The 15,838-nt window shown below is 40.6% G+C and overlaps 1 protein-coding gene across 1 annotated transcript in view; it reads right to left on the bottom strand.

The window, feature by feature from the left end:
- cno (adherens junction formation factor afadin) overlaps window positions 1–15,838 on the bottom strand; it is a 1,322,290-nt gene that overhangs the window by 283,338 nt on the left and 1,023,114 nt on the right. The window contains exons 8-9 of the mRNA XM_067134851.2: window positions 4,554–4,712; window positions 921–1,171 (exon numbers count right to left, since the gene is read on the bottom strand). Coding sequence (XP_066990952.2) covers window positions 921–1,171; window positions 4,554–4,712 — 410 coding nt within the window. The remainder of the gene's footprint in view (window positions 1–920; window positions 1,172–4,553; window positions 4,713–15,838) is intronic.

Raw genomic sequence — 15,838 nt, 5'->3', positions numbered from 1 at the left:
TTATAATGGTAAAAGTTTTGTCTCTACCCCTTGATACTGATCAGCTGTCAGTATGGACCATAATGAAATTCATAACTTATGATGATCATAAAAATTATTCTAGCATTTTTCAAGGTGTAACATAAGTTGTCTCCTTTCCTTTATGATAGAAAATGACATCCTGTTCATTGAACAACTCCCAACTGATTCAGCATTACACATTTGTTCTCCCATACCATTTCATCAATGGCATCAACAAATACATCTGATGATGGAAGACAGCCACTTTGCACTTCATCTTGTATGGTGATTTGACCTTTTAAATTGATGATATAATTCCAAACTTATCCAGACAGACATTACTTTATCTCCATTAACATGCACAAACTTCCTATGAATGTTGGCAGGCTACGTGGTATTTTCTGCTGAAAATGGATGACTGTGTGCATTTCCTTCCGGAACCACTCATTCAGTACCTCAGCCATTTTGAAATAATTGCTTTTTGTAAGTGGGGATAATTAATTCTCCTAGTGCACTACAACTGCATTGTTCTACAAAGGAGGCTTGCAGTGGCGTTTCAACAGCGTACTAGCCAGTGTCTTGGAAAGATGTGGTATTCCAACTGATGAACCTGCTGCCACATTGGGGCCTAATGTTGGTTTTTAGGACTGAGAAGCCTGGTGTACCTGTGCTTCATCTATTGCTGTGACTACAAAATATTGTATATGTAATCTGGAGCAATCTATGCTCCTTTGTTTCTGAGCAGTAAAACAGGGAAACTTATTTTTGACTTACCCTTATACGTGAAACTGAAATGCATTCTCCAGAATGTAGTCAAATATGAAGGAATTTATACAAAAAGAATGGTTTTCTCCAAACACGTAGAGAATGTACATAGCACCCAGTATAATAACAAAGTTCAAAGTAATATAGTGAATTACCTGTAGGATAGTGGTCTCATAAATCCGCTGACCACCAACGTACGTCTCCGCATCTCGACTACAGGGTGTGACGGTAACAATGCCCTCAGTGTGGGCAATAACACAGTGACGAGGCTGCACATTGGGCCCAAAGAGCTGTAACGACTGCGACTGATGCCCATGCTGAGTTACAGGTCGTTCACTGCCCACTTCTGTTACGTTTGGATGCAGGCGGTGACGCTTAGGTGTTCCATTAACAATGTCCGTACCATCTGCAACAAAGTAAGCAAGAAAAGTGTTGTCCATTTACTATTACAAACACTAACAGTTCAGCAACCCTTGTCGGCTAACCTTCCTTATGTTCCCACCAGAACAATTATGCCCAGTCGAGCAAAATAATATTAATATGAATGACCTCTTGATTAATTACACGCAAAAAGAAATCTAAATATATTGACCTTACAGATACATAAACTTCCTATAAAGTTCTATGTTTGTTTGAATGCAAAACAGGTACCTATGTACATGTAAAGAAGAAAATAATGAAACCAATTCAAATAAATGTTGAAGATTTTATTCAAGTGATCAACTGGAATTTAAAGATTTCAGGAGATTATGCATTCTATTTCATTTTAGTATAGGTACATATAACACTCGTTAAGCATACTCTCAGACTATATCTTGGACCCTGAGTAACTTACAGGCATTAAAATAAAGTGGCTCTACAGACAGTGAGTGAGGATGGTTGCCCAGATATACTTCATCTTAAAACAATAATCATCATCAAATAGTAAGAGTCTTCCCTCAAGAGGCTAACAACTCGAGAGGCTTAATATGGCAGCTATGGTGCCTGATTAAGTATGGCATTGTTTCTACTAAGTTATGCCAAGTACCTCTCTTCTGTCTGAGCTATCCGACCTCCTCAAATCCATTTTTCCTCCCCTAGTACTGCAGTAGACATTAGGGAAACCAACCACGAGCAGTAGCGTAAAGGCATTCTATATTCCAATGGTCAACATCAGAAACAGCGTTCAGCACGTGGCAAAACAAACAGTACTGAAAAAAGATGCATCATTCTAACAAGCACGGTGACAACGGCAACACGTATCTAACTACGTCAGTACACCATGTGTCGAAAATGGTCATGAACACAGGTTCCCGCAACGACACATAAAACTACTGTGTCTTCGGGAAAGCGGATTCTTTCAGCTTGCCCTATATGTAAGCATCTGGGGGATTCCACGAGCAAAGAAGCGATGTGTAAAGTGTTGTTGCAGAAGGGCAAGTGACTACCTCTTGCTGAATCCACTGTCGTTGCAGTAGCAGGTTTCTGGTGACATACACTAATGTTTGATGTTCAGAGAACGTTTGTAATTTCAGTACTATTTGTTCTGGAGCATACTTTACTATGGATTACAAAGAAATATCAGTGGCATAAGTCTTCCTGTAAACTTCATCTTGAACCACCTTTTATGATAAGATATCTAATACTGGAATAAGAACGTGTTTTAATGTGCTGGTGATTTAACGTCGCAATAACACATCGAAGGTTTCCGGCGACGCAAAGAAGACACAGGGCTAGGATTGTGAAGCAAGCGGTCGGGACCAAAATTAAGATACAGCCTCACCACTTGGTTAATCTGAAAATGGGAAACCACGGAAGACATCTTTAGGACTGCCGGCGGCAGGATTAGAACCCACCATCTCCCGAACGCAAGCTCACGGCTACACTATCCGATAGTGATGGGACATTCGACACATTTTACTGAATCGTTTCATTTGATTCCGTTCACGTTATTGAATCGATACAGTGATCCGATTCACGGCACATTGGAGTCACCGCTCCTACTGCATCTGAGAGGTATGTAATTGTAAGACAGCAGCAACAGCATTCATTGTTCGCTGCTGCCATCTCGTCTTCATACTATGAACTCCTTTCTTAGAAAAAAAATGCTAGTCACTATAATACATCGAAGGTTTCCGGCGACGCAGGATGGGAAAGGTCCTGGGTTAGGAAGGTAGCAGCCATGGCCTTAATTAAGTTACAGTCCCAGGATTTCCTGGTGTAAAAATGGGGAAACTACACGGAAAACCATCTTAACGGCTGCCGCCGGTGGGATTCGAACCCACCATCCCCCAAATGCAGGCGCATAGCTACGTGATACTAACAGTACGTCCAACTCGCTAAGTCATTTTTGAAAATATGTACTGTATTTTTCTATCAGCAGAGGATTTTTTTTAATCGTCATATTTTGTATAGGCTACCCGAGATGTACAGTAGCCCACTGGTTTTCTAATTCAACATACTGTTGGTTAAGTTATTGCGCCAGTCGGCTCACTTACTATCCACATATTATTGAAGTCTTGTGCAACGATGTGACATACGAACTGAGACAATACTGAGCCGTTCTTCCCAATATAAAACAGGTAGTTTTGAGTGGTCATGAGCATGACTCATAGTCATAGGGCAGGCTAGAGTCGAGTTTAATTAATTGTCAAATTTCAACTAAGTTATAATACTAAGATTCATTAAACTAATAAATAGTATAACCTAATAGCCTACCTACTTACTAGCTACTTTATAATTATGTTTTGACTACCTTTTTAACACTGAAAAATAATTCATCTATTATTTAAACCTCCCTGTAAGAAGAGAACAGTGAATGCAAGTGGATATTATTTTCAAATGAGCTGAGCTCGGGAGTCCATTTAGCGTACGATTCTTTCAGAGTACCATGGCACTGTATGTATTGCTTCAGAGGAAGCCCGGCTATCCGCCAGTGTCCACTGTCCAGTGTGCCGATAAGGAGCCGTGTGTATCCTATGTCTCAATGAGCCGTGCTCGTTCACGATTCTTTCGGTGTGCTATGGCTCACTGTATGTCTCGCTGCAGCGGAAGCTCGTCTCTCCGCGTCTCCAGTGAGCCGATAAGGAGCCGTGTGTACCTTGTGTCTCAGTGAGCTGCGCTCGTTCACGATTCTTTCGATGTGCCATGATTCACTGTCTCGCTGCAGCGGAAGCTCGGTTCCCCATCAACGTCCAGTGAGTGCACCACTCAGCACTGTCCGCTGGGAGTAAGATGAATCGTGTGCCGTGAGCTCGCCGTTCCTGTGAATCGGTTCACTCGGACGCTTGAGTGAATCGATACACTGCTTCGAATCATGCATTCAGTAACCAACACTACTATCCGAACCGCCTCGGCAACTAGCTCGGTGTATGAAAGAATACAAAAAAGAATATAAATAGCATATTTCGGGGGATACCAACCTTTAATAATGTGTGCTAAAGAGCAGTGTGTATCTGAATAAGTTAGGCAGTACAAACATCCACCAAGACTGCACACAAGTCCTTATACTGCACCACTTTGTTTGCATGAATATTAATGTTTTTGAAAAACCTTCTTCAATAAAAAAAAGTATTTACGAGAGATCTGGAAAAGTTTATTCTCAAAAACTGTAAATAACTTAGTAGTTTCACTTCGTGATATTCCGCAAATGTCTTACACGCGAGATTCGGAACTACAATGAAGGTGACCTATAATTGCTGCAGAAGACTAGAAGCATGCTTTGATCATCACAGGACTGAAAGGAAGTTGATCAATTATCATTATGTCTTCGATGCTCTTTTGGGAATGACAATGCAATAATACTGTACCTGGATTGAGCTCGAGGAAATACGGCAGTCGATCGTAGCCATCCTCATATCGATACTCCATAAGTTCACTAGCTTTATTCCACTTCTGTAGCGGTTTCTTCTTCCGTTTACGAGGATGGTAGTCAGCCGGCCGTCTTCGAACATGGAACATGATAGAACCTGCAACATAAAATGATAATTTCCATTAGACACTTCCTTATACTTAACAGCTCTTATATTGTGAACAAGTTAACAACATAAAAAGTAGGGATATTGGAAAAAAAAGAGAAGGAAAAAGATTCGATAGTGGGAAAATTTAGGGCACACTAGCTCTCGAATGTTTTATCAGAATGAATAAGAATAAATCAAATTAAAGTAAAACACAAGATGAAAAGAGAAGACTGTCAAAAGTAACTGAAAGTAATGCCAAATGTTTCTCAGATCACAAACTACATTACAGCCCAGTGCAAATTGTCATGCAAACTCTTAGGTAAGGTGAACTGGCATATGTGTAAAATGTCCTTAGAGAGTGAAGAGGTATCTGTTTTATAATTATTGGGAGAGGCATAATCGCTTCTTACCAACAGAATCTTGTAAAACCCCGAGCTTACTTGCTTTCACCACTTCAAGAGAGGAAGGGGTAGCGAAAGCACAATAAATCAATCAAAATAACTGTCCATAGATGTTCAGATCCGATTTCATCAACTTCATGAGCTCATTTATACATTAGGATCTTCCTATAAGGAAAGCTAGACCCAATGTTTTACTTCCTCACGCAATTACATCACGACGGGGGGCTTTATTAAATGGATTTCATTTCTAAACCGACAATCGGTTATAATAATAATAATAATAATAATAATAATAATAATAATAATAATAATAATAATAATAATAATAATTTCGTGTGGCTATTGCTAGCGTGGTGCAGACACTCTCTCTTTTTACGAGGACGGTAAAAGGCGACTAAAAGTGGACCGGGACTTTCATCTTTGGAGCGCGGGCTGCCAACCGCGGGTCACCCAGCTAAGTCTGGCATTGCTTCTACATACTTGTGTCAGGCTTCTCCGTATCCCCTATCTGACCTCTCTTGGTCAACTCTTATTCTTTTCCAACCCCGATGGTATTAATTTTGTAAGACACAGGGAGTCATTTTCACACTTTTGGTGACACTTTCTTCGAAGTGTCAGACCTCTTCCACTTTTCTTCTGATTAGTTTTACGTAAGGACGGTTGTCCAGTTGTACTTCCTTTTAAAACAACAATGACCACCACCACACCACGACCTCTAACGAGCGCGGGCAGCATCTGATGTGTATAGAACAATACGTATTTGTTGTGATGAAGGATAGTGTTTTATGTGGTGAGTGAACTGCGGGAATGTTGGGGACAGCACAAACATCCCGTCTACGAGCGAAGGAAATTAACAGTTTATGAAAGAGAGCCTGGAATAGAACCCACGGCTCCGAGGACCGGAGGCCAAGACGATAACCATTCGTAGTATTAAGGATCAATGCATATTATTATTATTTTAACAACCACGTGCAGACATTTTATTTGATACAATTTAGGCTGCCTGCCTGTCTGATGGTTTCAACGTTCAACTTTACTTTACCAGATTGCAGAGAAACCACAACTATATTGGGTAAACTATGGCTGTTTTAGGTAGTTATGTCGGGTAAACACAAAACGTGTCCCCAGCCATCTTCTACATGCCGACATCGTACGAAATGGAGTGTCGAATTTAATTTTGTCCGTCGTTCAAAATTTCTATCACCTCTGCCGGGATTGAACCAGCTTCGCTGCGCCAACACTCCCTTAATGACCAACAAAAGAAACTCCTATCAAGTCGTCGAGAAAAGAGTTCGATTTTTGCTAATGAGCTTCATTCTCTGAATTACTACACGTGAGTACGTTGGGCGATACGAATAAATTGAGAAATAGGGGTCAATAAAAGAGGGACAGTCCCTGATTCTCATAAACGATACATGGTATACGTATAATAATACACATCACACACAACATACAACACGAGTTGTGACAAGTCAGAAATGTAATTCAATTATTAACATTACTCGCTAAAAAATTTAAAAAACACACACACACAAAATACGGAGAGAGAAAGTCGAAGCAGGGGAAAGTTATACAATTCCGCATACCAATCACGATATGATGGTTGCCGTGAGCAGACAGAGCACGGGGTCCCTACGTTCTGAATAGTTTTAAAATAATAATAATAATAATAATAATAATAATAATGCTATTTGTTTTACGTCCCACTAACTACTCTTTTACGGTTTCCGGAGGCGCCGAGGTGCCGAAATTTACTCCCGCAGGAGTTCTTTTACGTGCCAGCAAATCTACCGACACGAGGCTGACGTATTTGAGCACCACCAAATACCACCGGACTGAGCCAGATTCGAACCTGCCAAGTTGGGATCAGAAGGCCAGCGCCTTGACCGTCTGAGCCACTCAGCCCGGCTGAATAGTTTTACCTTAAACATTCCGAATAGTATTACGTTAAGCAGTCTTCTTTTCCCTAGCTGGAAGACGTTCAGGTGATCCTACGCAAGCATCTGTTCTTGATCAAGAATGCGCAATTCGAATAAGGTAGTTCATGAAAATGAATTTGTATTTCTTATTTACACAGCTGCTCTACCAAATTTTCACCGACTATTTGCCGAAAATTATTAATGGTAATATTGTAGTCTTGTCTTTTTAATATTATAAAACATGTTTCTGTCAATGTTTGGCAGATAAACTGTACCAAATCCCTATAGAGCCTAGGATGTACTATTAGCGATAAAAAAAATCTGCCTTTCTCTATCAATATAAGATTTAGATATGTAGTTTCCCAGGGGAAGTAATGGATACCGAGACGGAAAATAAAGACATTCAATTTAATTACCTGGAAATTTGTCCGGAGTCTACCCAGTTTCATAACTTGCATGGCTCTGCAAGAAACACGTATACACGTACGTTTCGTATCGTTCAACATTTTTCGAAAACATGAACGTTGCAAGTTCAACTTTCGTTCACATTAAGACTCGGGAGTGTTCAAGAAAATCTTCCAAACGCAGAATCACAACATGCCATAAGTAATATTAGTGGAAAACTTCAACTCAGCAAATTTTACTGAGTGTGCATCTAAAAAAGGTGCTGCCTAGCCGAGGCGGTTGAGGTGTGCTCGGTTCACCTGAAAGGTAGTGGTTCGCTTTCTCGTCAGGAAGACATGAAATTTCCACTTCTGGAACGGTACATGGCCCGGAGGTTCACTCAGCTTACACCAAAATGATCCCCAGGTGAATGTCTGCATCAAAGGCGGCCAGCCATAGGGCTAACCACTCTATTCCACTTGATGCCGAGGTAAGTATTCGGCGTGAAAGCCACAGCTTTAAAATAACAGCCTTTTTAAAGAACGCGTACTCTATTCTTCCCTTGTCTTAGATTGGGCAAAGGCTTCCTACTTTCAAACAGTCTTTCCTATTTATTTATTGTAACTATCGCAATCCTTTTAAGTTATCGCTCTCTCTCCAACCAATAGTATTATTACCAATAAGTCCGAGTAAGATTTATGAAAATGCACTCCCTACACCCTACTCGTACGTCCTACGGCTGAACATCACAACCCAGAGTGAGAAGAGAAAACCATTTAAAGGGACGAAAGCGTGTTCGGCCACATGCCTCACAGCTTCAGGAATGCACGATGGCCACATGGCGACTGCACTTCTACAAATAAATGATTAGACATGAGCCAGACCAGCCAGGAGTAGTTCCACAGTTGATTTCTCTCCATGTCTGGTATCCTACAGCGACTGATAAGTTTAAATAAACAGCTATGTTTGAAAAGGTGTCCGCATTTAAGAATGTGATTGTCTGTCTAGACCAGTACTCGTAACTCAGTTCTCGTAAAACCGCATCCTCTCTGCTACTCATGTAAGTTCTGTCACAGGGATGTGTGAGTTTACAATCATTAAGATTTGACGCTTGAGCTGCTTCCTTGCACGCCGCAATGTAGGCCTATTCCTTTCGTCTCAGCGGCCAGTGAGGCTGTCTGTGGATGTTAAGGATCCATGATTTCTAAAGTTACACTCTGAAGACGACGACGATCTGCTACTGTACCAAACGTCTCACACCAGTCTTTCATTGAGCTCACTAACTACATTTAATTTTTTGTTTACAATTTTTTACGTCACACCAAAACAGATAGGTTTTATGGTGACGATGGGATGGGAAAGGCCTAAGAGTGTGAAGGAAGCGGTCGTCGCCTTAATTAAGGTACAGCCTCAGCATTTGCCTGGTGTGAAAATGGGAAACTACAGAAAACAATCTTCAGGACTGCCGAGAGTGGGGTTAGAACCCACAATTTCGCGGATGCAAGCTCACAGCTGCGCGCCTCTAACCGCACGGCCAACTAGTCCGGATATTTAAAATTTTAATGACACCTGAATTTTATCCCGAAAAAGTTCTTTAACATACTGGTAAATCTAATGACACGAGGCTGGCATATTTGAACACCTTCAAATACCACCTTGAAAATAGAAAACAAGACAAACATTCTTCTGTCGGAAATCGAACCTTAGTCTTCCCACTGGGGAGTTACCATCGTAACCCCTAACCCACAACATCTCTAGCAAAATAACTAATCGGCGATCACGAAAAAAAGGTGTTCTTTCCCTGTCGGCAGATGGAAGATTAGACAACGAAACTGATGGCCAAACAAACAAGAACGCAGGGATGTACAACGTAGTCATAATAGGCTACTGAACTTTCAGTTCAGTTTTTGTCACAAGCCCTTTAGCTAAATTAGCTTGAAGATGCAATAAAGCAACATGGCATGGAGGTCCTTGGAGGAGTGAAAGGTAAAGACTTCAGCAACGTGAGGAAGTACGAGCCGACTAAGGAGAAGAGACTTGATCCCGCGTGCACAGGTATTTCTAGCACGGGCACTGCGATTATGGTGGATAAGGTTTGACACCCGTGGTCTACATTATTATTATTATTATTATTATTATTATTATTATTATTATTATTATTATTATTATTATTATTATTATTATTATTAATGAAAATAATAACATCAATTATGTCCCCTCAGTAGCTCTAGGTTTCATGAGACGTCAGGGTGTCGGAATTCTGCCCCGAGGGAATCATTTAAATAACAATGACACTGAACTTGAGTTGAACATCCCACCAGTCGCAGCTGAGATCGAAACGCTATCTTCGGAACAGAAGAACAACTAATCGACTGAGCCACTAAGGTCAGCTCCATCGCCTAAAATTGAAAATCGGTAGAAGAGAGGACATCATAAATAGCTGTTTGCTAGATGAACTTGGAACGTTAAAAAGGGGAGAATATCCATGATTATAAATTTATTCTGAATGTCTATAGATCACATGAATTAGATTAATTCTCGCAATTTCTGACAAAGTAACTAATTACCAGTCATTTTCACACAAATAACAACCAGAATATCGTCATTGCAAACAGATATTCAATTACGTAACTTCTTGTATGAGATTATAGAATAATGTTACAATACTCTAGTTTTCTTGTAAATATGCTGCGTGTACTTGAATACGCCATGTGATACAGCGGTCTGTGGAGACCGGAGGAGACTTAAGAAAACCCGTCATGAGCCCTTAATAGCTCTTCGTTCATACATGTTGTCTCCTCTCATTACAAAATTCCACTTGCCTATGCTGAAGACTAAAGTTGAAGCTACCGAGCTCGATAGCTGCAATCGTTTAAGTGCGGCCAGTATCCAGTATTCGGGAGATAGTAGATTCGAACCCCACTGTCGGCAGCCCTGAAAATGGTTTTCCGTGGTTTCCCATTTTCACACCAGGCAAATGCGGGGGCTGTACGTTAATTAAGGCCACGGCCGCTTCCTTCCCACTCCTAGCCCTTTCCTGTCCCATCGTCGCCATAAGACCTATCTGTGCCGGTGCGACGTAAAGCAACTAGCCAAAAAAAAAAAAAAGTTGAAGCTTCCAGGTCCGTTGATTTACTATTAACTTCCCTTTTTCTATGTTGATCCGTGTTGTATGCACCTTATGTACACCTCAATCTGAGGTAATCAGGCAGCTAAAATCAACTATGAGGTGGTCATTGTGACTCATCGTATAGGCTATATAGTCTTTCTTCTCCCTCCACCCCCCACCCTTACCCAGTCATCCCACCTCGTCTAAGAATAACGTTATCTAGAAATATATACAAAGCAGAGTAAACGCAGTAATAATCATTCTAACAAATGGTTTACAAACTTACTAGTGGTTTCTGCTGCAAATGCTGCAAGATTAAAAAAAAAAAAAAAAAAAAAAAAACGTGATTGAAGGTAAAGAGCTGTATTTCCCGTTGAAATAAAAATTACAATTACGAACTTCGAGTACACCTTTTACAATAATAATACAAATAACGTGCTCTCACTAAGTTAGGGAAAAAGAGAGAAAGATTCTCCACAACATACCTGACCCAAACTACAAAAATGGGAACTACATAACAAAATATAGACAGACTAAACGCTGGAATGCATAACAACTTATAACGGAGATAATATCAGTGCGACTGCTTGGCTGAATGGTCAGCGTCGAGGCTTTCGGTCTGGAGGGTCCTGGTCTCAATTTCGGCCGAGTTGGGGATTTTAACATCGTTTAATTCCTCTGACTCGGGGACTAGGTTTTCGTGTTTGTCTCAATACAATCCTCTTCATACTCAAGCTACCAACTACCACACAAACATACAACAATTGACACATCCCGCTTATATATTAAATTATAGTACAAAAATCATACTTTTAAAAACAGTGTCTCTGAATACAACTTAGGTACAGAAAAATCAATGCACAGTATTTTTTGAAGATATATTATCTACTGAACTCCAAATTTTAACTAAAATTGCACTGGAACTTAACGAAAAATGAATATTTACAAAATAACATATTTCTCACGGACCATTAAAAATGCTCGACAGGTTTTGGGAATAGATTTTCTATTATTTAGAAAATGTCACGAAGATCTGTACTGACTGTCCAGACTGTCCCCTTAGTACCCTGAAATACAGTCTTTATGCCATTTAATAACTATTACTTATTACTGAAATGACCTGTCCTGTAATGAAATTAAATTAAATAAAAAAAAGCGTATGGCTTTTAGTGTCGGGAGTGTCCGAGGACAGGTTCGGCTCGCCAGGTGCAGGTCTTTTGATTCGAGGCCCGTAGGCGACCTGCGTGTCATGATGAGGATGAAATTATTATGAAGACGACACAAACACCCAGCCCCCGTGTCAGTGAAATTAACCAATGACGGTTAAAATTCCCGACCCCGCCGGGAATCGAACCCGGCATCCCTGTGACCAATGGGCAGCACGTCACCATTTAGCCATAGTGTCGAACACCAATCCTTTATACTAGGGTAAGTACTCTAAGGAGTACAGTAACTTAGCCATATTCCATTCATTCATTCATTCATTCATTCTAATATTCAAGTGGGCCATTATATATCTGTCTTCATATCAAGAGTTGCTGAACTCTCCTCACTAAAGATTAATTAATGATACATATTCAATTACAAACTACCAACAAAACTGTCCTCTCATAGTACAAGGGTAAACATAAAGTAAGGAATGTTACCAATTGCTTTGCAATATGAAACATCTGTGTAAACCGTGACACAACAGAAGGCACGATTCCTATAATCCTGCGCTTTACTTAAGCTAAACGAGAGAGGCTCCGCAGCAGTAGACTTAATGATGTTCATCACGATGTATGTTAATTCATTAGCGAAGGGTGGGCTTAATTGGCAACAGATGCACGCACATCGTCCGACCACACCCAGCTTTAATAACATCTTTTAACGAACATCCTTGGATAAAACGCGTACTTTACTGTGACTTTTACGAAATATGATAGTCCTCAAAGATACATTTCACTGAATAGAACAAAATTCACAGCAGCCAGAATGGCAGAATGTAGTAGGTAATAACAAGCCTCGTAATGTACGGATAAGACTAGGAATAATGTTCTTAATATTCAGACATGTGTGTTCCTTTTCAACAAAAGAAATCCACTTCTCGTTGTATAATAATAATAATAATAATAATAATAATAATAATAATATGGCATATCCCTCAGCAACAACACATTTTTATGTTTATTATTTTTCATTTCAACCAAAATTTATCTAATTAATACAATCATGTAAGATCATACCCGTATTCAAGAGCGACAAATCGTTCCTTTTCTAAACTTGATTGAAGTCCTTCAAGTTTAGAAAGCGGCTGTGTATTTCCAACAGTACGAGCTAAATCAGCGAGATCATTATAGAAATGGTATAAAAGGTTATTTATACCATACGAGAGTATCTTCAAAAACAATATTCTCCCCGATTCCGTATCCCATCATAGAAGTCCTATCTGTAAGATTGTGGCCTGCGGCATCGCGTCACTACTATCAATCACTACTACTGATCTGGATTTAGGGCAGTCGCCCAGGTGGCAGATTCCCTATCTGTTGTTTTCCTAGCCTTTTCTTAAATGATTGCAAAGAAATTGGAAATTTATTGAACATCTCCCTTGGTAAGTTATTCCAATTCCTAACTCCCCTACCTATAAACGAATATTTGCCCCAATTTGTCCTCTTGAATTCCAACTTTAACTTCATATTGTGATCTTTCCTATTTTTAAAGACACCATCCAAACTTATTCGTCTACTGATGTCCTTCCACGCCATCTCTCCACTGACAGCTCGGAACATACCACTTTCTCCAAAAGTAATGAACTGGAGCCCAGTAAAATGTTCAACTGATGTACAAGAGCACAGTTTGAACTGAAAATCCACGTGTTAGAGAAACACAAACACAAACATTAAAGTGCTTGATGTCTTTCATTGTTTAGTCTATGCATCTCGTCTTCAAGAGACCGGGCGAGTTGGCCGTGCCTCAAATGCCGACATTCACAATGAAGGGCATAATTAAGATCGCATCGCTATACGACCACATTAGATATCCAGAGGAGATAAGGAAACGATGATAATGCTCAATTTCTCATTAGGTTAGCTGTGAATAAAGGATCTTGAAGACGATTTTTTTTTTTTTGCTAGGGGCTTTACGTCGCACCGACACAGATAGGTCTTATGGCGACGATGGGATGGGAAAGGCCTAGGAGGTGGAAGGAAGCGGCCGTGGCCTTAATTAAGGTACAGCCCCAGCATTTGCCTGGTGTGAAAATGGGAAACCACGGAAAACCATCTTCAGGGCTGCCGATAGTGGCATTCGAACCTACTATCTCCCGGATGCAAGCTCACAGCCGCGCGCCTCTACGCGCACGGCCAACTCGCCCGGTGTACCTTAATTAAGGCCACGGCTGCTTCCTTCCAACTCCTAGGCCTTTCCTATCCCATCGTCGCCATAAGACCTATCTGTGTCGGCGCGACGTAAAGCCCCTAGCAAAAAAAAAAATCGTCTTCAAGATCCTTTATTCACAGCTAACCTAATGAGAAATTGAGCATTATCATCGTTTCCTTATCTCCTCTGGATATCTAATGTGGTCGTATAGCGATGCGATCTTAATTATGCCCTTCATTGTGAATGTCGGCATTTGAGGTATTGGATGTGTATGTTTCATATTGTATTAAGGGCTGATGTGGAAATTTTTCAGGTTTGTGTTGATATCTGCTTATCAGAGGTGTAGTAAATGATGAGCAAAAGCAGATTCCAGTTCGAGTGTTCGGATGTGTTCTGCGCAACCAAGTTTTGAAATTCCGACAGGTTTGTCCAATGTAGAATTCGTCACACACACCGCATTTGAATTTATAAACACCAGGTAGGCCTACATATACTTTTAGTTGCTGGGATCTTCACCGACGCAGAAGGGGAAACAGTTGGTGACGAGGACGCCGTTCTGTTTTCAAGATATGATGATCGTGTGGTATTGCTCAAGCAGAAAACATTGCTTGAGTGTTCACAAGCAACAATCATGTACGAAATGAGCAGTCACGAAGGCGCAGGCAAAGAGGCCTGGTGTGACCCCTCTAACACGGCTACAGAACGCAGCAACGTGCTGGATGTTGTTTCTGGGTTGAATTGCAGTATATTAGGGGTACTATCCTTTGTTCCGATTTGATCCGATTAAGTATTTACCAAACTACTCTAATGCCATAACAAACTGTAAACCTTAAAAGCAGGAAACATTCGGAAAAAGAACTGCGGTGATTCTTCATGCTGACGTAGGTTACTACGGTGATATGTTTAAAAGGATGTATTTACTGCAGATCTTCAGAGTGCCTTTAATGGACTGAATTGTGCGGCTCCATGGCTAAATGGTTCGCATGCTGGTCTTTGGTCACAGGGGTCCCGGTTTCGATTCCCGGTGGAGTCGGGAAGCGTACAACAGCACAGTTTGAACAGTTTGAGCTTAATTCCGCTAGCACGGGCGTCAAATAAAAAGACTTGCACCTGGCGAGCTGAATATGTCCTCTGACACTGACGGCACTAAACGCCATACGCCATTTCAATTCTGAAGAAACGAAGTTTTCTTTTTTTAAATAACGCATCTTTTTCTCAACAATCCCTTGCATTCGGAACGTTACACTAATAGATATCCTACATACAACTCGGACGCCCTTTCCGAAGTCACATCTTCCGTGCATCCTATAATATGTCCTAAAGGATAAATACAGTCTTCCTGATCTAAAAACAGTACGTACAAGTGTAGAAAATGGTGTGTTAAAAATACGTATCAATGACTACATCTAGCCAACCACAGTCACACGCTAAAAATAATCAACTATAGGCAACTAGGCATCTCCAAAGCTTGTATTTAAAGGAAAATCTCAACGAGATCTCCCAAGTGAGTACTGTACATTCTAACGGATAATCCACAGAGATTTAGTTTCCGACATCACTCTATCTCGATATCGATTGAGTGCCATTACGTTAAAAGGTTAGACCGTCACAAACTCAGTTTTTGAAGGAGACGACTTCGGCTCTACAAAGTGGACGACAAAGAGAGAGAGAAAAAAGAAAAACAGGAACACTTACCGCCACTTTAAGTCACCGAGGAGAAGAGACGGAAGAAGAGGATAAAAGAACAAAGAATGAGATAATAGTCTGGTATAGAGTATCCTACCACATGGGTAGGCGTCCGTTCTCAAGCGAGAGTACAGTCTAAAGAGACATGCACCTACCTTAAAAATCACAGATCTTCAAACTGCAATCTCTTAAAGGGGCTCTAACCACCAAAGCAACTTTTCGCCATTGCTGGACAAAACAATATCTCTGGAACTATATAATTGATTTTCACGAACGTTT

This window comes from Anabrus simplex, chromosome 1, assembly GCF_040414725.1.
Source record: "Anabrus simplex isolate iqAnaSimp1 chromosome 1, ASM4041472v1, whole genome shotgun sequence".
NCBI classification, from domain to species: domain Eukaryota; kingdom Metazoa; phylum Arthropoda; class Insecta; order Orthoptera; family Tettigoniidae; genus Anabrus; species Anabrus simplex.
The sequence above is the reverse complement of the archived record's forward strand: the minus strand, read 5'-3'. Positions and strand labels throughout refer to the sequence as shown.